The sequence below is a fragment of the Lethenteron reissneri genome, chromosome 29 (assembly GCF_015708825.2).
Source record: "Lethenteron reissneri isolate LAM-NWPU_2019-01 chromosome 29, ASM1570882v1, whole genome shotgun sequence".
NCBI lineage: Eukaryota > Metazoa > Chordata > Hyperoartia > Petromyzontiformes > Petromyzontidae > Lethenteron > Lethenteron reissneri.
Window position 1 is genome coordinate 9971585 of NC_083807.1, and position 26473 is coordinate 9998057.

Genomic DNA, 26473 nt, shown 5'->3' on the forward strand with positions numbered 1-26473 from the left:
CATGCAAGACTGTCCATAGATTGCCTGCGCTAGGTAAAGCGCCAGGGTTAAACCCCAACGCCCCCTAGAGAGTTGACCACTTAGGGGTGCAATTGATGTGGTCCCAACACAAGTAGATGATAATAACAATACCGAGCGAGTGACCCCCATGCAGATGCCTACAACAACACCCGAGAACGTGGTGACTGAGGGCTACTCGCTCCGGTCGTTAGTGGCAGGAATCACGGGGGCCACGTAGTTGGTAGAAGAGCAGGTGAACGGGCGGTTTACCCGGATTCTACTGGACACGGGAGCTGTAGCCTCGCTCGTGAGCGCAACACATTGCACGATGGTCAGGGTCGACTTCGGCCGCCTACAAGCCCCAGACCGCGCATTGTACATTGCGAGTGGAGCTGGAATGGGCCTACTGGGGAGAATCATGCTTGAGTTCCGTCTCAGACACCACGTGTGTAACCAGGAATTATATGTGTTGAGCGTGTTATGCCACAAGTGCATTGCAGGTACTGGCCTCCTGGAAAAATTGGGGCTCAATGTGCAGCCCCACCAGCGATGCGTTACCGTAGAGGGCAGCGGGGAGAGGATACCGTTTTTGGGACAGGAGCCGGATCACCTCCACTTCGAGTCCGTGGCCGCCACCCTGATGTTAGCCATTACCATTGGTCCTCTTGCTGAGACGTTGTTGCCGGTGGTGACGGCCCCCACCGACCTCTCTCACCGACCATCAGGTGAAGTAATGTTGACCCCTCACCTAGAGTTGGCGGTATGGTACGGGATCGTGGGGCCGGCCATGTTGGTGAATGCTGATGGGGGCCAGCTGTTTCTGTGAGTCTTTAACCCCCATAGCACCTCGTCAAGCACCAAATTGATACAGGTACAGCCATAGTCACTAAGCTCCCTGCTTACTGAGTGGGATATGCTTCGCAATAACATAATCCAGCCTTTATCCAGCCCCTGGCCCGCCCCAGTTGTGCTAGTGACAAAAAAGGATGGGTCGAAACGGTTCTATGTCGATTATCGGAAACTGAACGGAGTTACCCTCGGCGATGCCTTCCTCATTCCCCACATCGATGACAATTTTGACAGCCTCGCGGGGGCATGGTATTTCTCCACCCTAGATCTGGCATCCGGGTAATGGCAGGTGGAGATGGCAGAGGAGGTTTGGTTGAAGACTGCATTCACCACCCCGATGGGACTGTTCGAGTTCCGCATGCTCACTAATGCACTGCTAACATTCCAGTGGTTGATGTAGTTGGTGATGAGAGGCTTGCAGTGTGAACAGTGTTTGATTTATCTGGATGACATGATAGTGTTCAGTAGATTCCTGCCTGAACACTGGTCCAGGTTGCGGGAGGTGTTCCAATGACTGTGAGCGGCCCATCTCAATCTCAAATCAAGTAAGTGCTATATTGCGCAGCGCGAGGTGGTGTACCCCGGATACCGCATCAGCGAGGCAGGGGTGCGCACCGACCCGGAAAAGGTACGCTCCGTGGTGGAATGGCCGCGGCCAAGGAACCTGACAGATCAGGTCATTCCTGGGGCTGGCCACTTATTATTATCGGTTTGTGAAGGGATTCAGCGAGATTGCACGTCCACTAACCCAACTCACTTCCCCCAAGAACCCTTAAGTTGGAGAGAGGCGAGCCTAAAGGCCTTCACCACCCTCAAGGCCCACCTCACCCATACCCCCACCCTGGCTTTCCCTGACTATTCTGCAGATTTCATCCTGGACATACCACGCATGCAGCAGCGGTTTGGTAGCCATGCTGTCATAGGTGCAGGATTGGGTGGAGTGGGTCATCACATACGCCAGCCAGACCCCGAGCGGGGAATTACTGTGTGACTTGGCAGGAACTGTATGCCGTGGTCTTCGCGTGCAAGCATTTCCAGCTGTACTTATATGGGCGGAGGTGTCATGTACGTACTGACCATTATGCCTTGCAATTCCTCCTCACCTTCAAGGAGCCATGGGGGAAGATGGCCCGGTGGCTGACACAGCTGCAGGAGTATAACCTGCAGATCGAGGACAGGGCTGGACGGATGCACGCGAATGCTGATGCTCTGTCAAGGTGACCTGTGGTGTGCCCCAAGATACAGGCCGCGGAGACCTACCCGTGTTTTATGGGGGGGGAGGGGGGGGGGTGCTGCCGACAAGTGGCGGCCCCTTTGGGGGGCCCAGAGACTAAACCCCTTATATCAAGTGAGAGTACGTCACCGAGGTCCCTGCCGGGGAGACCGGAGTCCCGGGGGGGCACCCTGCCCATACCCATGGGCCCGGTGGGACACTCTGGCCAACCTGGTAGGATCCAAGAGGACATCGGCTGCGCATTCCCTGGCTTGGACAATGAGCGACCGTGGTGTGTGCTGATCCAAGGTGGGGAGAGGGGTCGAGAAACGGTGGTAAACATCCACCGATTGAAAACCTAGAAGGCGATCCCTGCCAGGGAGGCGCCCGCCTCTCGGGTGCCCCAAAACCCCAAACCCCCAATGCTTCTCATACCTGACGGCTTCACTCAATACATGGGCCCCGCTAGGCCCAAGCCCCCAGCGGGCCTAGGCCCAGCAAAGAGGTGGGCACGGCGGCACCTAAACCCCTCATACGTGAGTTTGTTCCCCAGACAGGTGACATCGCGACCCCCTCCCCCCCATACTAAATACACACACCTCACACACATATAGTGTCCTTACATCGCAGCACCCCTGAATTAGTTTTAGCATAACAATGTAAACCCTCCCAGATTGGCTACGATAAATTAACATTCGGTGGGGTAAAGAAGGCAGGGCAAGGGGGCATGCACTAGTAGCATCAGAGGGATCCGTGGGAGGGGCGACTTAAACCCCTGGGGAGCGTGCGATTGGCCGCACGCAATCACGTGACCCGGTCCTCGGGGTCGAATATAAAGAGGGCCCTGGGGGCGGTAAAGGGAGAACTCATTTTTGAGGGTGCCCAGGAGAAGTCGCGAGCCCCTTCTCTCCTCGATTGACAGCGTCCTTGAGATGCCGACGGTTGCAGTTGTGAGATACGTAGAGAGCACAGGGTATGTTGATTCGGTCGGCAGAGTTAGCCCCACCGCTTTCCACTGCCGAGTAACACCAGTGAGATTGCTGGTTTTTATAGCCCTGTGTTAGCACGGATTGCATGTAGCGTGGTGTTTGCGCTTTCCGTGTGGAGCGACCACGTGTAAGTCCTTTGTGGCGGTGGGTGACCGTGCAGGGAGGGTGAACGCGTGGTGGTGATCGCCTGGTAGCTACCACGTGTACGTGAGGGAGTTAATTGTGTGGGTGGTTGAGCGTCAGGTGGACATTTTGCATCAGCAGCCATTTTGCATCGGCTGCCACGCAGACTTGCTAAGTCGCCGTACGAGTGACCATGTGCTTGCCCGCCATTTTTAACCAGCTGCGGTGGGTGCGTGGACAGTCATTGTGCAGGTGGCAGCGCGTTTCACGCCCTTTTGCTAGCAGCAGCTGCTGTGTGCGCGGGCGTGTGTTTTAACTCCATGCAGCCCCGGCCAACAATAGAGCATGTCTCTTAGGGACGGCGCTAACAAAGGGGACCGAGTTACTTTATGGGCGGGTGACAGGCAAGAGCAGCCCGACGTGGTGGCGGAGGGGGAGGAACGGGCGGATGTTGCGCCCCACACAGCATCCTTCATGAGCCTCCTCCTCCACAGAGGCCGATCTTGATGTTGCGCACTCGAAATGAAGGACGTGGGCAGGTGCTCCAAATCGAGGGCAAACACATTTATTGTGGTAATCTGTAAAGTGCAACAGCATGCGTATAACACAGCAGTTTCCAACCGAGTCACCATTAACCACGTGACTGGTGTACAGGTCAGGTTACTCAATAACAGTTTCCCTTAAACCCATTCTACTATTGAAAACCCATCTTTGTCTTTAATCATAAACTTTACATTTCACTATTCGAATATTACTTTAATCCTAAGCTGTATGTATATCTATACGATGCACTTAAATTAATATCTTACACCGATTATTGTACTGTATATGTATTGTACTTGTCACCATTGTACAAATTCTGTACATGTGTTCTATTATTAAAAGCATTGCAAGTAGTCATACTCTGTGTGCATGGGCATGGTTATAGAATAAACAGTATTAGGGTTAGAGAATTACCAGTATTAACTACAGTATGTCATCCTTTATCGTGTAGAGTGCTAAACCCCCTCCTATTGAACATATCACAAACTACCAATTCAAAGCCAAGCTTGAAGACTATAACATTTGTCTATCAAAAACAATATTTGGGTCCTTTACCTGTGTAGTGACATAGAATCGGTCACTTCGCAGCATAGCGCTTGTTGCTGGCAGGGAAGGGGACCTGCAGTTACAGCAGCCCTGACTGATAGCAGGTCACGTGATAAACCAGAGAGAGGGATGTAGGGGAAAGGTTACAGAAGGGGCACGTGGGAGAAGCCCGGGAACCCGCGAGTAGGTTCTAGAGAGGGGGCGGAGCAAGGCCACGCTGAGAGGATAAAAGGGGGCCTTGAGCGAGAGTTCAGGGCTGTCATTTGGAGTGGGATCCCGTCGTGCTGCTGGAGGCTTCGTCATCGTCACCGTCTTCACCATCTCGGCGTCGTCAGTCAGGCAGTCTGCCAGCTGCCCAGACTGGCAACCGTAGTTACTAAAGTGTGGACTGTTAAGGCTGTTAATAAACAGAATGCCTCTACTCTTAATGTCTCTGATTCAGTCACTACACCTGTAAAATGCAACAGCACGTCTATCACACACAGCAGTTTCCAAATGAGTTCCTATTAACCACGTGACCTGTGTACAGGCGAGGTTACTCAATATCCCTGCCAGTCACCTACAGGCCCAACTCAGTATCGCATGCTGGTGTACACATGCGCATTGATGCCCTGCACAGCACATAAGGACCTTCACAAAACCGCACTTTACTCCATTGCTGCACGAGGAAATAATTCAAAGAGTGGTCCATTCCTAATGTTCCACATTGACACCGCTAGTACTCACAAAAGCACACACACAGCGACTACAGGATTATAAGACGCTACCTCCAAACTTGTTTTCTTTAAAATCACAGAGGGATCACCTTCAGAAAAGTCCCTGTTGAGGTTGAAACCTTTAGGCCTTTACAGGGAGGCAAATACATTATTCCAAATGTTCAATGTTATGGCAAAGCTCTTGAGCATCTTAAGTGCAGAACTAAGAGGCAGGGAGGAAGCTTTCCATCAAACATGCAACCGCTTCACTAACTCTCCTCCAGTGTGCATTGATTCTTAAGAGCTTTCATAAGAGCATTTAGGCACTCCTGCCCTCTCCTTTTCTTCTTGTTCTTCATGGGTATCAGAGCTTAGGAAGACACCAGAGTTGTAGAATGTATTCAACAGTTTATTTAAACATGCGGTTTGGACAGGTTTCCATTGCACTGAAAATCCGCAAGGTGTGTCGTGCTGATGTCAACCTCACTTTCATATCCCTGTGTTGTGTACTTGCATTATTTTGTTAATAAAAAATACTTTTGAGAGCTGCGTCTATATTCAGGAACGCAGGTAATGAGTGAAGCTGGACCCCAGATTGAGGTACGGAGAAGAATAAGTATAACCCGTAAAAACAAAGTATTTCACTATAAATCCTTTATATGCGTGGCGACTAGAGTCCTCTCGTCCTCTGGCTTGAGATGGCTGCCACCTATGGGTCAGATGATTGTCTGCGTATTAAACAATTGGTAATTAAATATTTAATTTGTTTTCCCTAAACAGTGTAAAATTTAGGAAACATTTTTTTTCACGAACATTAATTGTCACGCACAACGAGTCTGTGTGCAAAATGTCAGCTCGATTGGATCACGGGAAGTGGGTTAAAAAACGACCGAAAGGTTTGCACGGTCGTAAGCAAGCAAGCACGCAAGCAAGCAAGCGAACTTAATATAAAGGATTTAATAAAGGATTTAAAAAGGGTTGCGCATCGAAGAAGACGACGTTGATGATGCTTGCAGGCAGTGATGCATAGCTGTCAACCCATAGGGTTTACCCCGTATTCTTGTACAAGGAAATTGAGTTTTAAGGTCCATACAGCGTACAGCCGTTTCAATATGGGCAAAACATGTCTGTATTTCTCTTTTGTGATGGGACTTTGCATGATTAACGTTGAGATTTATTCGAGGCACGGGGTGACCAATAAGGTCTGAATTAAGTCTAATAAGGTAGGCACTGATAAGGGGTTGACAGGTATGTTGATGAGAAGGAAACTTTCCACTATTTTAACACATGTAGGCTGGACTACAATGGGAAAATTAAAAGTGTGTTATTGTTCGGAAAAAAAAAAACCCGAAAGGAACCGGAAATAGCGAATGACCTAACAGAGAATAGCTTGACGACAACATAAGAATTAGAACATGTAAGAGCCGAATGGCTCACAGGGCTATACCTAATAAATGAACTTGAACTTGATGTGGCACTACTTGAGCTTATTGGCACTCCAAACAAGACAGCGAAAAAAGCGGAGAAACATCACGGGCGAATTTCGACTTAAAGCTTTCGTGACTGCAGGGATTCATCTTCTTGGTTCTTTCGGTAAAGTCACGTAGAAGGGAAGTAATAAAATAATACAAATAAAACATAATAAAATAATTCTCACGACGTTTCGGCCACAACGCAAGCAGCCGTCCTCAGGTGAAGAATGAAACACCACCAAGCTTGGAGCGTACATTTATGCTGGGTTGGAGGGGGGGGGAGGTGGGAAGAAGAGCGCCTAGACAAAATAATTTGCATATCAAGAGGACGCTCCAAGCTTGGTGGTGTTTCATTCTTCACCTGAGGACGGCTGCTTGCGTTGTGGCCGAAACGTCGTGAGAATTATTTTATTATGTTTTATTTTTATTATTTTATTATTTCCCTTCTACGTGACTTCACCTGAGGACGGCTGCTTGCGTTGTGGCCGAAACGTCGTGAGAATTATTTTATTATGTTTTATTTTTATTATTTTATTACTTCTCTTCTACGTGATGACTTTACCGAAAGAACCAAGAAGATGAATCACGGGCGAAGTGCCCTCGTGCGGGATCGTGACGACATCAATGACGTCACAACCCCGAACACAAATCCTTCGCGATGACGTCATTTCTCGATAGCGTTCGTCGTGCGTTTGGAGACGTGACGTCACTTTCTAATTTCCGGCGGCCGTCTCGGTCACTTGCGTCTCTGTCGCCCTGTGTGCGAGGGGTAGGCTGTTGTTGTTTGTGGGCTTCCCATTCATTTAAACGACAATTATCGTACGCAGTCTCTGTCAATAGACAACGTTGCAGCAAACTTGCAACGTTGGTGCGGTGGGCAGGGCGGCGATGACGACCCGCTCGGAGAGGGAGAAGGCTCAGAAGCTGAACGAGCAGCACCAGGCCATCCTGGCGGCCCTGCTGCGGCAGGAGGACAACAAGTACTGTGCCGACTGCGAGGCCAAAGGCGAGGCCGACACGCCCCACACGCACAGCACACACACAGCATACACACCATACACACACCACACACACACTGTCCATATACGCCACACAAACCATACACACACCACACACACAGCATACACACCACACGCACACCACACACACACCATACACCCCACACACACCATACACACCATACACACCACACACCATACAAACCACACACATCACACGCACACCATACACCCCACACACCATACACCCCACACACCATACACACCACATACACCACACGCACACCATACACACACACACACCATACACACACCATACACACACACCATCATACACACACCACACGCACGCCATACACACCACACACACCACACACACACCCCACATACACCACACACACCACACGCACACTGTCCATATACGCCACACAAACACAAACCATACACACAGCACACACACCACTCATGAGGCCCCTGTCAAAGGTGTGCGGGCTAGATTAGAGGCACCACCTACGTTCGTTTTGCGCCGGTGGGTTCATTGACATTAACATCCGGCTTGGATTAAATTACAATGGGTTCATGTGTCATGGCTTTACGTGTCATTGCTTGATGTGGCTTTGGGTTAATTTACTATGGGTTCATGTGTCATCAGTTTATGCGGTTTGGGTTCATTTACCATGGGTTAGTTGATCATGTATGGGTTCACGTGTGACGGGTTCATGTGGCATTGGTTAGTTGATCATGGGGTCAATGTGTCAGTTTCATTTACTATGGGTTTGTCACGTTTGAATCTTATCACGTGTTCATAAGTCATTGGTTAATTTACATTAAGTTAGTGTGACATGTGTTCGTGTGTCATGGAATAATTTGACATGGGCTCATTATTGGTTCATGTGTTAATGGATTCATCCGTCATGGTTTTTATTTTATTTACCATGGTTTCATTTGCGATTGATTAGTGTGCTTTAGCTTCATGTGTGATCGGTTAATATATCGTGTTTTAATTTACCCTAAGTTTATTTGCCGTGGTTAATCTGTTATGGGTGCATGTGTCGTTGGCTCATGTGTTGACTGGGTAATTTGCAATGAGTCATCTGTCAGGGTCTAAATTATCGCGGTTTATTTTCTATTGGTTGATATGTTTTGGGTTCACGTGTCTTGATCCGAGTTCGTGGCACTGTGATTAGAGTGCTGAACTTGAAATTGTAACGCATGAGTTCAAATCCCAGTCAAGGTCAACTCATACCATTCATCATTCAATCCACTCTGGCTGGCAATGAGTGTCATGTATTGTTTTCTATTTATTTACAGAATATGTGACATCTTCTCAAGATAATGTAAAGTGTAGATACAGTTTCTTGTTCATAGGATGCAGTTAGGAGCATATGGCACGGCAGACTGGCTCCTGTAGTGACTGAATTTCCACCACTGGCTCATGGCTTTCAACAGAGATGAGCACTGCCCATTGTGTGTTGTGTTCTTTGTATGCCAAGATTGTTGAGGGCCATATATGATGTTTTGTGAGTACAAAGTCCAGTTATAATCCACATTATACATTTTTTTAATGTTTTAATTACATGTTACTTCAAAAGAATGCGTGACCAGATAATGCAAATATAATTAGTACTAAAATATCCAAGTTAAGATATTGACGGTCTAGCCACTTAGGAATTGATCATTAATTTGTAAGTAAAACCTCATACAGTTGAACTTAAGTTTCAATAAAAAAATGTTAATCAATCATAATCACAATCTTTATTTATACTGGAGGAATCTAATGAGTGATCAAGTTCTTTTTCACACCTGTCCAGTAGGGGCGGGTCATAAAGTTACAACAAGAGTTCACTTGCCTCCCATAAAGTGTACACAAGCATGTACAATTTAAATATGCTGTATATTAACACCCCAGATAGCTGGACTAATAGAGAGGAGACCTGGTCCAAATAGCTTAAATTCCCAGCTACCTGCGAATGAAACAAAAATAAAACTTGCAATTCTTATTTTACATTTAAACACATGGCACAAGTGAAACTAAAGCCCTCGAAACAATTAAAATTAATACAAATGTATTTTTAATCAATTTACTCTCCTGTAAGGACGAAAAACTTCAGCAAATAAAATACAGACTACAAACCGAAAAGTAATGCACTCTTATGTATTATCTGTTCTCTTTGGTTCTTTTGGTAAAGTCACGTAAGTAGTTAAGTACTGTACTCACCACTGAGGTGATGCAGTTGTGGTGATCAGGCACAAAACTGAGTGGACAATGTGCGCTTAACTACTCTACACGGACATTGCACATGGACCATATATTGTTTTATTGGTCAGCCCCAGTCCAGATAAGTGTGAATTCCAGGTCCCCAAGTTTCAGATAGACTGGTAGTTTGCTGTATTGGATTTTAGTGAATTCAGAGGAGACAACTTTTTTGCTTTAGCTTGTATTTTGAGCATATACATTTTCATACAAAATCACATTCTGACCTGGTAAAGACCAGATATTCAAGGGCAACTGCACTGTTTTTTTTAAAGATCGATTTGCATGAAGAGAAATGCAGTATTACAGTACATTGCGTGACAGTGCATGTTTGTGTTTGATTAAGAGGGTTGGAATGTGCACTACGTCGCCATGATTTTCTGGCACTTGCCTGCAATCCAGCACTTTACAGGCAAGGCTGGTGGATCACGCAGGTTTGCGAAACTTCCAAATCTGCTGGGCTGCAAGGTGGCCAGGAGATGGCAGCAAGTTCTCCTTCAACACACAAAGTGCTCCTTAAAACTGTATTAGTCAAATACTCCAATGCAGTAAAGATGTAAAAATCTTGACACTCATTGGCTAAATAACATTCATATTACCCAAGAGGCGTGATTCAGTGATATATCTCTGTAATAGAGCATTGTTTTCCAAATGCTCATTGGTCAGTTCTATGCACTGAGATCTCGCTGTCACATCCCTGTTTCTTGCATTTTTCTGTTTCGTCTTATTTTTTACATCTGAAAACATATTGACAGTGTTATTTATTTTTCCATTACAAACACCTCCCTAAGATATTCCCGCATTTATTGTGAATAAAATTATATTCATACCATACCTTTCCTGTACGTTTTCTGCTGCTTTATTGCATTTGTGGGTTTTCCAAACCACAATGTTTGTTCCATTGTGACGGCTTGTGTTGCACATGAGTTGAGCATCGGTGAAACATAGCAATGTGCCGTGTCCCCACTTATAGCCACGCATTTCCAGTGTTGCGTCTCCACCTCTTCTACTGCAGATATCCCTGCACTTGTGTCTTTCTCCTCTTGAATCGACTTGACCCCTCCGGTCTATAATGATGCTTCCTTGATGACGTGGTTACTATGATGCATGTGAAGATAGTTTGAGACCGGCACAGAATGAGAGATGTATGGAGTGAGAGAAGCAAAGAGTGATGGTATGGAGACAAGGAGTGAGAGAAGCAGACACTTTATTGGAGATGTACGGAGTGAGAGAAGCAGAAAGAGAAATTGTATGGAGTAAGAGATGCAGATACTGCACAAAATATATATTAGGCAGATATAACATAATAGAGAAGCTTTGCAGAGCGTGACAAACTATATGAGAGCTAGTGAGAGACAAAGGGAATCAAAGTATGTATCACAGGCAATATGACATTTGCTTTTTGTCGCAGGAAATAACTTTCTCGAACGGCAAGATGTTGTATTTCCATTGCCCCTAAGAACAAAATCATGATTTTTACTGCATACAGATTCATTTACAATTGTCAAAATATGAAAGATGTTTTTACGTAACCAATGTAATGATGCCCACAAATTAGTTTCTCAGTGAAACAATGTCAAAGTGTCTGTTCGAACTTATCTTGAACTTTCCTTTTACATTCGAAAATGTCTATGGCTGTTCACTGTGATGTAAACGTTGCCTGGCCCTGTGTACTGTTTATCATTGTCACATAGTACTTCTCTCATGGAGAGAAAGAAAATGAAAGCTACATTGTTTTTTTAGGTGGTAGTCGTGCCTGCAGTCATTCTTGCATGCCTGCAGGCAATGAAGTCACTGTTCACGAAAGCAAGCCAGTATGCACCTGAGACTGCAGACATGTCAAAGCTAAAGAAAAAAAAAGTTTCGATTTAAAGCTTTCGTGACTGCAGGGATTCATCTTCTTGGTTCTTTCGGTAAAGTCACGTAGAAGGGAAGTAATAAAATAATAAAAATAAAACATAATAAAACAATTCTCACGACGTTTCGGCCACAACGCAAGCAGCCGTCCTCAGGTGAAAACCAGGTCCGTCGAGGCGACAGAGTCTGAATGAAACAGCACACGAGCTTGGAGCATATATATAAGCTGGGCGCATTGACAAAGGAATTTGTATATCAAAAGGAATTTAGCATATTTATGCACCATAAATATGCTAAATTCCTTTTGATATACAAATTCCTTTGTCAATGCGCCCAGCTTATATATATGCTCCAAGCTCGTGTGCTGTTTCATTCAGACTCTGTCGCTTAGACGGACCTGGTTTTCACCTGAGGACGGCTGCTTGCGTTGTGGCCGAAACGTCGTGAGAATTGTTTTATTATGTTTTATTTTTATTATTTTATTACTTCCCTTCTACGTGACTTTACCGAAAGAACCAAGAAGAAAAAAAAAGTGCTACCATTTAATTTAGTTTCACTTGGTAACTACACAAACGCCAATTCAGCTCATAGGAAATTAGTTATTTGGGGATAAAACTACGTTTTTGGCACATCAAGCCTGGTTTCCTGAAGTTACTGTCGACAAGTTCCTCATCTCTTGCTTGCCACCACAAGTCCTGCAACGAAATACACACTCGTGCGCACTGGGGGCAATGCACACTTACACAACAGATGCCCCACGTCGCGTCCACCCACGTGGACATCAGTAATGAAACAAGGCCTAAGCAGAAAATAAGCTTGGCGCGATCTATTCCGGCACACACAATCCCACACCTGGCCCAACAGCACAAGGAGCAACAACCAACATCAGCATGAACCCTCTTCCCTCGACCCTGAACGCGAAGGGGGTGGGTAGGATTGGGACTCTTAACGACCACTGCAGGAATCCAGGGTTAATGCAAAGCCTTGTTTACCTTTCAGTTACCATTGAAATCTTGCTTTGCTCTTGAACCCATGTCAGAACATTAAACAGGAAGAGGGAGAAGAAACCAAACGCAGCCCCATCCCTGAACTCCCAAGCATGGCCCCGTCCAAAGCCAGCTTCCCTGCATGCCACCATCCACAGCCTGTTCTACTTCACACACATCATAGGGGAGCTCCAAGCTGCTGCCCTTGACACCCCGACTCTGCTGGCCCAGGAAGCCACCATTGTTTTTGTTGATGAGCCTTGCATGCCTCCAGCACAGGAACCCTTCTTGTATGCCTCCACATTGCACTCCTTGACCCAGGTCAAAGAGGACAATGAATTTGAAGAGGGAGAGGATGAAGAAGTACGAACTAGACTAACGTCACTTCTCTATCCTCTTGTGAGCCTTCTTTGCTCTGCCCCTCTTCATCGGCTACTTATTTTCTGTACACCTCTTCAACCCCCACCCTGCTCCCACGAGAGGCCTGAGAGCCCTCCAGCCCCTCTCCTCTGCAGCAAAGCCCACAACTGTTGCTCCAAATCTAACACCAGGACACTAATGATGCTCTTTGTCAGGTGATTATAAAGTCGCGTACCCCTCCTCTCGCTGCAACAGCTCATTCTCCCAGCCATCGTCCATCGAGAGAGACTCACCTGTCCACCTTAACTCTAGGAGAGAAGCTGCTCCCTCTCTCGAAGGCCCCACCTGATCTGCTGATCCTCCTCTCCATACCCTGCTGATGCTGAAGCTGCCCAGTCCCACCTCGGCATGGGCCTCGGCACTGACTGCCCAACCCCCCCTCACATGGGAACCCCTAAGGAGTGCAGGGATGGTGTGGATTGCTTGAGGGCTATCCCCTTGAGAGGATGAAGTGGACTGATCATTGCAAGCCGTCGAACCCGGGATCTGCCAAACCCCTGCTGATATTCCTCCCCCTTGACATTGGCACCAAATTTTTATTTTTAAATCCTTTATATTAAGTTCACTTGCTTGCTTGCTTACGGCTGTGCAAATCTTTCGGTCGTTTTTTAACCCACTTCCCGTGATCCAATCGAGCTGACATTTTGCACACAGACTCGTTGTGCGTGACAATGTATTTTCGTGAAATTTTTTTCCCAAAATTTTACACTTTTTAGGAAATTTTTTATTATATTTAATTACCAATTGCTTAATGGTGGCAGCCATTCATCTGACCCATAGGTGGCAGCCATCTCAAGCCAGAGGACGAGAGGACTCTAGCCGTCACGCATATCAAGGATTTATAGTGAAAAAATTTGTTTTTACGGGTGAATTTTTTATGAGTCAGGCTGGCCACTTCAGTTGCTATCCTGGTGCACCGTGCCACCAGGTGAAGTCCCCGTGTGTCTTCTCCTGCACCAGCTGCAACTTGCATTGAGCAGCTTCAGCTGCTTAAGTCTCTGCAAGCATTGCAGAGTGCTGGTGATTGAAACTAGTCGCAATACGAATGTTATATGATCTGTGTGTGTATATATGAGACACTTTTTGCTCTCCAAGTGTAAAAAGATGTAGAGTTCAACTTTATTCCACTGCGATTTACAAAAAATTGAACACTGGCAGCCAAAATATGATGTAAGTGCCCTATAAATTATATAATGCAATAATGAGCTTGTGTCCTTAAAGTTATCTATCGCATGGTCATATAATTAAACAGGTATTATTTTGTCAACCATATAATTTGACAGTTTCATAAAAAACGTTACTCTTAACATTACAACTCATGGTTAATCGGATGAAGCTAAACAGACATACATTCTAAAACAGCAGCATGCCAGAAATAAGGATGTTACAGTGACTTGTGGGTAATTGTAAGCTGTTATAAGGCATAGAAGGGGGAACGGAATTTAATTTTGATATTGAATGAGTCTTTGCATAATTTTTTTTTATAATGAAGAAAATAATTGTGCAGAGATTAAAATCCATCTTGAGTTGAGACAGGTTCTTTTGAAAAATGTAAGATGGCAAAACTGTAGAACACTTTTTAAACATGTTAACATTAAACACGCTGACAGAATTGAGCCCCTCGCTTGACACACATTGTTTGATTTTAATCTCTGCAGATGGCACTAAATATATTAAGCTGCATTCATCTTGGGAAGGTCGAATCAAGTTCCTTGCTCTGTCTGAATAGGTAATAGCAATTTCCGGGCAATAAATGAGCCCGCCAGATTGTATAAAGCGCCAAACAGGTGTTGTTTTTGCTGCTAGCAGAGGAATCTTAATTGGATTCTGTGTGAGCCAGACACAATGATTGTAATAAGCTATTTAGCAGCCTCAGAATTTGTATGAATGGTGCATTCTCTTGCGAATTAAAAGATGCTCTTGACCTGCAACAACATTCATCTGGTGCTGGGCCCATCGCTCAGTGGAAATAGGAATGGAATTACCTGTTTATGTAACGCTCAGTCATTGGTTTTAAATTGCACACAGTCTCCTGCATGACATTGAGATGGCGTCCTGGGTGCACTGCTGGCAAGTGGAGGATTGGGGGCAGCGGTGTATTTGCGTCTGCTTGTGCATGCGCAAGTGCATGTGTGTATATCACCATGTGTTTCAACGGAAAAAGGGAGGCGGCGTTGACTGGATAACCAGTTCCGCCCGAATCGCTGTGAGCACGCTCGTGACGTCCCGTTGCATTGGTGAGCCGCGTTGACGTTCTGTGCCCGTTTTGTCACCTGTCAGCGTGCGGTGTATGATGCGCCATTCCCAGGAGGTGGCTCACAACCCGTAAGGCGCTTCCACAGCCAGCAGCATATCGATGCCGTTCGTGATATGAATGTGGGCAACAGCTTATCCTCAATTTACTGATGTTGGCAGCGAATGTACAAGAGCTGTCACGCAAAATGAATTGCACAGGCATACGTAAGGCTGGTCTAAAACACCCCAACAATGTTAGAGTATTATAATAATGTGCACCCACACTTCCGAGGTTTTTTGGATAGTCATACGTAAAATGTTTATACTAATTTTATTCCTAACACGTAGACTTTCGCGACTAATCTATATATATAAAATCGTTCATGTCTGTCTGTGTGTGTGTGTGTGGACTTTGGCCCATACGCACTTTCATTGGACGGCGGTTGCCCCTGGCAACGGCTAGCCACGCCTTCGCCGCTTTCATTGGACCTGGCAACGGCTAGCCACGCCTTCGCCAAGGGCTGCAGTTTCATTGGACGGCGGTTGCCCCTGCCAACGGCTAGCCACGCCTTCGCCACTTTCATAAGCTCCGTATTTAATTAAATAATAGCCATTACACAGTATTGTTGGAGCGCTAGGGGGGGGGGGAAGGAACGCCACCCGTACCCTGCCTCTTCCAAGCCGACAATTTTAGGCAAGGCCGCAGGCTTTGCACGCTACTAGGCCTCGACATCCACCACGCCACTCTGAGGTAAATTCATCAAAGTTTTTCCTACTCTTCACTACACCCCCACCACAATGTGTGCTATTAATATTACTTTTAAACCCAACGCGCCAACAATCGATTACTTTAATGTTCACTGTACAAATACTCATTAAGCTGGGTGAGCGTACTGCCAGTCTATCATGTACACTGTAGCCTGCTTATTAAGCTCGGTGAGCGTACTGCCACTCTATCATGTACACTCTAGCCTGCTTATGAAGCTGAGTGCGTGTACTGGCAGTCTATAATGTGGACTCTTGCCTGGTTATTATAATCGATTCTTTATATGTTCTTTGTACAAACAGTCATTAAGCTGCTTGAGCGACCCCAGTTCGATTCCAACTCACGCCCACCACCGCTGACGATTATTTGAAACGGACCTGGCCCTCCCCTAGGTCCACTCAGCCTCAAAAGCGTAACTGCTGTCGTGTGTGAACATCGTCACTGGGGAGACAAAGGCGGCGGGGCATCGTGGATCCAAGTCCCGGGCGAAGCCGGGTCATGTGTATGTGTGTTTGTGTTTATGTGTATGTCTGTGTGTCTCTATGTATGTGTGTATGTACGTGTGTGCATGTGTTTGTGTGTATGTATGTGTGTGTCTATGTATGTGTGTGTCTATGTATGTGTGTGTATGTGTGTGTATGTATGTGTGTTATGTGTCTGTCTGTGTCTGCATGTATGTGTGTGTGTATTGTGTATGTGTTTGTGTGCATGTATGTGTGTGTTTGTGTGTATGTGTATGTCTGTGTGTATGTGTTTGTGTGTATGTGTGTGTATGTATGTGTGTGTATGTGTTTGTATGTGTTTGTGTGTTTACGCTCGCATTACACAAATGTGTTGCTGGTCTAAGGCGTTCCTCGCACAGCATTGCCGCTTTATTATTTCAGTCGTTTACTGCCTTACGCACCCTGAAAGTCGTGTGTGTCTGCAGCAAGCGCGTGTATGTGTACCTATGGACGCGCGCGCGTGTGTTGTGTAGGGGGAACGGTAGTGTAGTGCTTAGCGTGCTGTCTGTGTCTGTGTGTGTGTGTGTGTCTGTCTGTGTCTGTCTGTGTGTGTCTGCGTGTGTCTGTGTGTGTGTCTGTGCGTGTGTGGTGTGTGAGGAGCGGTGGGTGTAGTGCTTAACGCTACGCTGCGCTACCAACCCGGCGAACCCAGTTCCATTCCCGCTCACGGCCACCACCGGTGACGATTATTTGAACCTCCCCTAGGTCCACTCAGCCTCAAACGAGTAACTGGTGTGGCGTATTAACATCGGCACTTGGGAGACAAAGGCGGCTGGGCGTGGTAGATCCAAGTCCCGGGCGAAGCCGGGTCATGTGTATGTGTTTATGTGTATGTCTGTGTGTCTGTATGCATGTGTGTATGTATGTGTGTGTATGTGTTTGTATGTATGTCTGTGTGTGTATGTATGTCGGTTTTGCCGCCGTGGTGGATCCAAGTCCCGGGCGAAGCCGGGTCATGTGTATGTGTGTATGTGTTTATGTGTATGTCTGTGTGTCTGTATGCATGTGTGTATGTATGTGTGTGCATGTGTTTGTGTGTATGTATGTGTGTGTGTATGTATGTGGGTTTTTTTGTATGTGTTTATGTGTATGTCTGCGTGCCTGTATGTATGTGTGTATGTACGTCTGTGGATGTGTTCGTGTGTATGTATGTGTGTGTCTATGTATGTGTGTGTATGTGTTTCTGTGTTTGTATGTGTGTGTATGTATGTGTGTTATGTGTCTGTCTGTGTGTCTGCATGTATGTGTGTGTGTATTGTGTATGTGTTTGTGTGTGTTTGTGTGTTTACGCTCGCATTACACAAATGTATAATGCGGGTCTAAGGCGTTCCTTACACAGCATTGCCGCTTTATTATTTCAGTCGTTTACTGCCGTATGCACCCTGAAAGTCGTGTGTGTCTGCAGCAATGGACGCGCGCGCGTGTGTTGTGTAGGGGGAACGGTAGTGTAGTGCTTAGCGTGCTGCCTGTGTCTGTGTGTGTGTGTCTGTGTGTGTGTGTGTCTGTGTGTGTGTCTGTGTGTGTGTCTGTGTGTGTGCGTGTGTGGTGTGTGGGGAGCGGTAGTGTAGTGGTTAGCGTGCTGTCTGTGTGTGTGTTTCTGTCTGTGTGTGTCTGCGTGTGTCTGTGTGTGTGTCTGTGTGTGTGTCTGTGCGTGTGTGGTGTGTGAGGAGCGGTGGGTGTAGTGCTTAACGCTACGCTGCGCTACCAACCCGGCAAACCCAGTTCGATTCCCGCTCACGGCCACCACCGGTGACGATTATTTGAACCTCCCCTAGGTCGACTCTGCCTCAAACGAGTAACTTAACTACTGTAGCGTATTAACATCGCCACTGGGGAGACAAAGGCGGCCGGCCGTGGTAGATACAAGTCCCGGGCGAAGCCGGGTAGTACAGCTAGTATCTATATATAAAAGGGAAATTTGTGAATGTGTGTCTGTTCGAAATGTTTAGCATATTTCCCGAAATGCAACAAACTTGAAATTTGGCGTGTGGGTAGCTTCCAGACTGTACGCAATGCAAAAAGTATAAAAATAGACTTTGTATTTTGAGGGGGGGGGGGGGGGCGCAATAATGGATATATTTTGTACAGCAAGTGAGCGGTGACGTCACATCTGTGATGTCACCCGCATGTGGCAGCGTCACACAGTGTGCCTGCTGACGTCACGCATCCCCTCCCCCCACCCCCCGCGTAGGCCGTGTATTAATCCAAGACAAGAATCCAAGTCCCGGGCGAAGCCGGGTAGTAAAGCTAGTTCATAATAAAGGTTTTTGCAACCCTCCACTACCCGACACGGCCAATCAGTAAAAAATGTGTCTCGTTGACAATAGACAAATAGTGCACTACTTTAGCCCACCGGTGCGTTGAAGAGTGAATCCACAACACGTGACACATTTTTTACTGATTGGCCGTGTCGGGTGGTGGAGGGTTGCGACACATTTATAAATAACGCGATCTAACCCAAAAACCTTTATTATGAATAATTATCTTCCTGTGCAGTCAAGTCGTTTTTGAAGTATATTTCTGCTCAAATGAGCAGTGCCATGAAGTTCACTCATTTCCATTCTGCAGTGGGATAGGGTTTCAGGCAAGACAAGGGAAAGTGGTGTCAATGTTGTCCGTAAATGTGTCCTGTGTTGACAATACTCAAACCAGAGGCACCTTTTACTGGAAGGAACCCACTGGTTCCACCAGCCCACAGGGGATTGTTGTGTCCGCCCGTCGTGCAGGGAGGGGCTGGGTGAGGAGGGAGGGGCTGGGGGAGGGTGGGGAGGGGCTGGGTGGGGAGGGTGGGGAGGGGCTGGGTGGGGCTGGGTGGGGAGGGGAGGGGCTGGTCACCCCGTGGTGCCCTTATAAAACTCAACGTTTAACCTACTAACGCCGGCTTGTGCCCGCCCTCTCAGTCGGGCATATTTGCGGAATACACCACGCCGCCGTTGACCCTGGCCATTGACCGAGCAACCCAACGTTCCTACCAGCTCCCTCCGCAGGAATGTGTTAAGGCTCTTCAGGTAAACCAGCGTATCCAGACCGACAGCATAACCACCTTGTTTTTTTGTAGGGTTGCACCGAATGAGCGCTGACCAATATCGTACAGTTAAGAGGGTCTGTCTCACCAGGGAATGTTACTCCTGTACTGTCCATTTGTCATACGGGTGACACCTTCACTTTATTCCCCAGCAAGTGTTGCTCGCTTCACGCTGTTAGCACGCACTCCTGCTGATGCGCTCAATCGAGATTTACGGTTATTTCGTTTATTCATCACGAGCCTATGACCTCGGCTGATGATTATTGCTTCGTAGTACATGACAAGACCAAGCAAGTTTCCGCCTCTCATGTTGATTGTGAATCTATTGTCTGAATGAATCTCCCCCACACCAACCCCCCCTCCTACCCCAATACATCCAGAAAATGCCATATCCTAGAATAGCCATTGCTTCGTAGCTAACAGAATGGAATGTACATTTGAAAATTGTTCCTAAATGTGTTTCAAATGAGGCCATTAGAAATGAGCAAGCGGGGCCTTATCATAGCTGGATGGTCGTGAGTAAAAAAAACTGGCCTCGGGTCAACCCAGCCAATCATCCCTTTATCTACAGTAAAATGGCTAATACCTTGTTGGAGTATCAACAGTCATCATCTACAGATATACTGGCCCTTTCAATAGGGACGTGCATTTGCCATGATTGGCTCAAGGCAACCAGTGTAGACGAGCAACATTCTATGCCCTTAAGAGTCCATAGATAACAATTACTTTTTATGTTCATAAATAATAAATATCTCGCGACACTTTTTTCTTAATAATTTATTGAGCACCAGAGAGCGTTGCGCACCGTCATCCACATGGCCTTCCACGGGACTGGAGGCAACTTCGGAGCAGAGCTAGTTTGACATGGAAGTGCACTGCGGAGGCTGAAGTCAAACACCACGGTCTTGGATTGTGCTCAGCGTGGCATCCTGCTCAGGGATAGGGTCACCTGGAGGCATCCCACGGGGCCCGCTATGATCCAGCCAGGCGCAAGTTGCTACTGATTGATGATGACGCAAGTTGTATATACTGCATTTATTTGATCTCAGGTCATCTTTTACGTAACATCTCTATCAAACTCTGTTCACTGTGTTATACGTTTGTAGTTTAAATGTTGGTAACATCTGAAACATTTTAGATTTGGCATTATGGTTAAAACATCCAATATATTCAGACAAGGTCATAAAGAAGGCTTCTCAGGTGTAGTCCAAATAGTTTCAAAGACAAAGAATATATTATCAGAGCATGTTTGTTTGCATGTTTTGCCACAAGTACGTGTGGTTAATGCAGACTTGATTCCTTGCAAACGGTATCTTTGGTGGTTGAACATCTGAACACCCGTTTTATTGCCAGAAAGGTTAAAACCCCATTGTTATTTTTCATCATATTCAGCCTCCAGCGCCACCTCGAGCGTGTGTTTTGCAGTGCACGCTTCCACACAGCCAATGATCGTGTGCGTTTTGTAGCCCCCTGTCTCTACTCAATACCGTATGGTACGGATGTTGAACTTCTTTCGCACCGTACGAAGCCAACCGTGCTAATCGGATGCACGGGGAAGGACAACAAACTAAACACAAAAAGCAGTTCTAAAGAAATGAGTTTTCAATCTCGATGATTTAAAAGTTCACAGCTCCAGTGACTTCCAGTGTTTGTCTCTTCTGCTTTCTTTCATGCAGGATTTTCTTGCATAAACACACCTACATTCTGAGTACATTACAGTGCAACACTACATAAATACAATGTTCCATTTTTTATTATTATTATTCCATAATGTTTAAACAATTTAACTGTTTTTAGGTTTAAACATTTGTATCTAGCACCCCTGCTCGAAACTATATCAATGAAGACTCACTGCAGGATACACGTGAAATAGAACCTCGCAGCTCATTGGGCCCTTCCTGCTGAATGATAAAATCATCTTAAAATATATTTTATTCAGGATTTGTTTTAACTGCTGACAAAAATATATGACAATTCAACTTAGCAACATCGTATAAAACATCAGCCAGCTCTGTTTTTTTATCATTAGTCATTGTTACGATGAAAACAATGGGTTTTTTTTCCTCGGACACCAACTGACAATGCCGTCCTTTATTATTCACAACTAATTGACGGTGATTGTAAAACGTATTCATCGCAAAAATAAAACATTTGTACTTTTCATTTTACCATTGTTTAGCCACGAAAGCCTCATTAACTCTCGACTTTTTCATTAAAGTCCTGCCAAGTTATCACCAGTATGGGGGCAGTGTTGCTATGTATAGTCCCAAATGAGTAATTATTAGGTTTCTTTTGCACTGGGATGTTTTTTGCCAATACAGTTACATTGTGTGGGGTTGTTGTTGTTTAAGCTGTTGAAGGAAATTGAACTCCTCGGTGAACCCATGCAGAACAGGGGGAGAGCATACTCCACAACATACGGGGGCCTGAAGCACAGATCTCATTTATACTGTAAATCACAAGTGCCATTACTGCACTACCCTGCCGCCCCAAACGTAACTCGGGGTTCACCAAGTGCAGACGTGTGGACACTTGAATACAGACCACCCGTTTCTAGATGGATTCGCCGCTATTAATGCTAGCCCCCCACAGTCCATGCTCTCATTCCCAGAATCATTTTCCTTCGGCAAGAACCAATCTACAAATCCTGTGTGATGGAGCCACTTCGTACGTTATTATTGGGGTTCCGCCTCAATTTCTTGCCGAGATGCAGTTGGATTTACGGGAGCTTTATATAAAGCGTGAGGCTGTGTGACCTTGGGCAGTGTGCTGGTATAAACATTTTTTATATATATATGGCAGATGCACGGAGGTTTTGGGAATGTTTAACTTGGGTTCTGTTTTCCACCAGCCACACCTGACACAACTGTGACCTTGCGATATGAAGATCCTGTGCCATGATGGGTATGGAAAGGCCATGCAATGCAGAAAAATGAGTTGCACAAATTGGTGTGCTTATGAGGCTGATGTCATGGGGTCATTTGGTATGCCGTACATCAATTTCCCAGCACACAGCACACTTTAGGAATGCCACAGAAATGCAAAGTGGCTCAGTAGCAAGTGCTAACCACCAGACTATCCAAGAACATTTATTCCATTTTTTTACTCTTTTTTTATTGTCACATTATGCATTGGTCCTACGTTGCATGCACTTTGAAAGCGTGTCTCCCATTTACCATTCTTAAATCACGGTAAATCTGAAAACAATAGCCTTCATGACAAGAATATTGTTTTGCTCATTTTAAACTTATTAGTTCACAGCATGCCTTGTAGCACCATTTTTCATTTGCATTTGCCGCCTTCATACCCTTTGTGACATTAGCTGTTTGCAACTTGCTTTTGCACTTGGCAAATTATTACGATTAATAATGTGTAATATCATTATCTTAATATTTTCACATGATAACGAAAGCAAAGCATACGTTACCATCAATAGTATAAAGATTACAACTCTAAATTGTCCTGAATTTCACTATGAATCACACTTTCTGTGCATGGCATTTATTGTTCCTTGGCCCAGCTACTTTATCTAGTTCACTCAGGGCACACACACATTTTTTTATCGATGCTCTGGATCAGAAATGTGGTCGTTCACAAAGAAAATGGAACAAAGTTGAAGAGTACACACAGCAGCACAGGGAGGTGCATGCTATAGATTCACCCTTTCCCATTCCGATGACGTATATTTTACGTAAGTGTCATCAGTTTTTCTACCCCGATTCCGTTCCGGTAACGTACGTGCGTTTGTGTCATCAGAACGGAACCAGAAGAAAAATAAAATAATTATCGGTAGACCGAGGCTCCCACAAGGCCATGCAGGAGGGCGTGTGGCACACTTTAGTGCCAGTATGGTTCTCTGCGGTGAGATCAATGTCTTTAAAAACAACGGAGCTATGCCTCTCTAAATAATATTAATGCTGAATCGCTTGTGCATTTTGAGATTCATCGGTGAACGGGACCCACCCTGCAACTTGCAGTTGTCTCGAAACAGAAAAAGTGTTATACTGAGAGACAGAGAAACGCATGACTTACGTAATGTGAGTAATTTGGAGACACTATATTTTAACTAATCAGATAGGTGGGGGAGCTGAAGCAGGACACATCGCTAGGAGGGCAAATGGCCAATAGTCTAGACTAAATTAAACTAACCAGATAAGGCCCACTGAGCTATATAGCCACAAATAATTGCTCCACGAAGTGGCTTATCACGTGAAAATTCATAGCAGCCAAATACTCTTACAACGCATGTTGATTCTAAATGTGGAGGGAAACACCGGAGGACCCGACAAAAAATCCACGCGACCATGAAGAGAGAGACATGCATACTCCAAATATACAGGTGTCAGGGTCAAGATCGAAGCCAATGACCTCCTGCATACTAGGCAAGGGAGTTAACACTCACCCCAATGATAAAGTGACTAATGACGGAGTGGCAGCCAGAGAAATGCACGCATCCGAGAGGGAGACCACCATGGAGATGGATCGATACAATTGGCTCGTGTGTGGGTACTGAATGATGCGTCGAGAAACTGAGATATGGCAACGGCTTAGGGAGGGAGGTCTTGATCCAGTAGTGAATCGATTGTGGTTGCTGATGATGCTTAATGCTGAATAAGCATAGCCGCTAAGTGCTTGCACCTTTCCCCCAAAAGGGACACGTACTACATTATTTCTAATGCATTGAATTTCTCCTTCATAATAAAAACCTTTGATATGATGGCATTAAACTAAAGGAGAAATTTGAGAAAAAAATATTTTCCTCGAGTGTTGAAAATACTTAATTTATATGCAGTACTTTAGAACTGTTGCATTATGTACTGTCCACCTGTGCATTAGTAAACAGACATTAATTCTAGATTTGAAGCTTTCGTGACTGCAATGATTCATACTCTTAGGTTTTTCGGTAAAGTCACGTAGGTAAAAAATTTAATAAATGAAAAAACTAAATTAAATCACGACGTTTCGGGCGCAACACAGAGGGACACTTGTGTTGTGCCCGAAACGTCGTGATTTAATTTAGTTGTTTTCATTTATTATATTTTTTACACAAACGTCCCTCTGTGTTGCGCCCAAAACGTCGTGATTTAATTTAGTTGTTTTCATTTATTTAATTACATTTTTTACCTACGTGACTTTACCGAAAAACCAAAGAGTATAAACGGACATTCCCTAATCAAATCTTTAAAAGGTTAATGTAAACAGTAATTAAATGTGAACTTCCTCTGGTAGTGGATAGCGCTTCGCAAATCACAGTTGGCACATTTTGCATACGGCCAACTTTACTACCAATGAAACGTTTAGCTGGCTAAGTTACTTCCTCTTATCCATCATGACCAGTTAGTCACACACTAACCGTGGCTGGCGAAATGTATTTTTTGCTGCAACTTTAAGAACCCATAAAGGTAAAGATAAACTGCAATTTCAGTGCAATTTATGGGTTGCAATCCTAACGGGCTGCCATTTGCATCACTCTTGATTTAACAATTATTACAGCGTGCAGTCGGCGGCTACGTGAATGCACACTTTTGCGCCTGATTGAGATGGCTTCCAGTTTTTTGTAGTTAGGTGTGATCGCATTTCAACGTGCATCCATTCAGTGGAACGAGTTATAATCCCGTGGCCACATAGCTAGTGCTTTCTATGTGTGTGTGAGCGTGAGTGTGTATGTAGTGGAGTGGTTAGAGCAATGCGCTACAGACCCGGCGACCCAAGTTCGATTCCCGCTCACGGCCAATACCAGTGATGGTTATCTGAATTGGTCCTGGGCCTCCCCTGGGTCGACTCCGCTTCAAATGAGTACCTGGTGGTGTGTGTAAACATTGGCACTGGGGAGACAAAGGCGGCCGGGCTTTGTGCTGGCCACTCAACCCCCTCGTGTGCTGTGCTGGCTTTCATAGGTGCTCGATAACAGCACTTGCCCCAACAGTCTGCTCAGGCTATATGGGGTATCTTTTTTGTGTACGTGTATGTATGCACATGTGTGTGTGCAAGTTAATGTGTGTTTATGACAGGCGTGTGTGTACTCTTAGGCTTTTTCGGTAAAGTCACGTAGGTAAAAAAAAATAGAAATAAAATAATAATAAATGAAATTAAATCAATTAAATCACTATTTATTTTTTACCTACGTGGCTATACCGAAAAAACCTAAGAGTATGAATCCTTGCAGTCACGAAAGCTTCAAATCTAGAATGAGGCGTGTGTGTATGTGCCTTTGTGTAACTTCTTTATTGGAACACCTGTGCCGGCCTGAAACATTCAGGCTGGTGGTGCCTAAGATCCATGCTGGGAATAACCAGGCTGGATTGTGTGACGAGCTCACAGATCATTGAACGTTTCTCCTCCAGTCGGCCAGATTGCATTAGCTGGGTCATGCAGCCCACAATTCCCAGGCACCATATGCCCAAAAACAGCTTTAGTTTGGTTGCATAGAGGAGTCTAAATGGGCACAGCATGGGCTGGAGAGGACATGGATTGATGTTGTATAGGAGAATTTGGAACTGATTGGACTTGCCTATTACTGGTACCAGCACTTTCAAGATTGCCCTCTCTGGAGGAAGCTCGTGATAGATGTCTCCGGGCAATTGGAGGCAGTCGCCCTCCGGCAAAAACGCAGGGCGGTGGAGAAATGCTCACAATATCAAGCAGAATGCCAGACGGCTAATACACAGAGTTGGCACACTGGGGAGCACAGGTGGTATATCTTGCCAGTCATCTCAGTCAGTTGCATGATAACTCCTGAGTCTGTAATACTTTGAATGCCAATGTTTTATTCCTCTGAGAATTTTTTTTTTCAAATGTCGTGCATGTATTGTAATATGACAAGAATAATTGTTAATCATTGCAAGCAATTTAAAACAATGGAACTAAAACATTGTTTTGAGAGCACACTCGAAACGTAATAGTGAACGCATCACTAGATACAGACGAATGGAGAGATGGAATGACATAAAACCAAGTGCACGGAAACCCAACCTTAAAATTCTTCCTAAATTATTATAT

General features: G+C 45.5%; 1 protein-coding gene across 2 annotated transcripts in view; it reads left to right on the forward strand.

Annotated features, from left to right (window-relative positions):
• Window positions 1-7158: 7158 nt before the first annotated feature.
• The window catches only part of LOC133349230 (stromal membrane-associated protein 1-like), a 146045-nt gene continuing 126730 nt past the window's right edge, over window positions 7159-26473 (forward strand). For both annotated transcript variants that reach the window (XM_061562553.1, XM_061562554.1), the window contains exon 1: window positions 7159-7436. In XM_061562553.1, coding sequence (XP_061418537.1) covers window positions 7319-7436 — 118 coding nt within the window. In that variant the 5' untranslated portion in view covers window positions 7159-7318. The remainder of the gene's footprint in view (window positions 7437-26473) is intronic.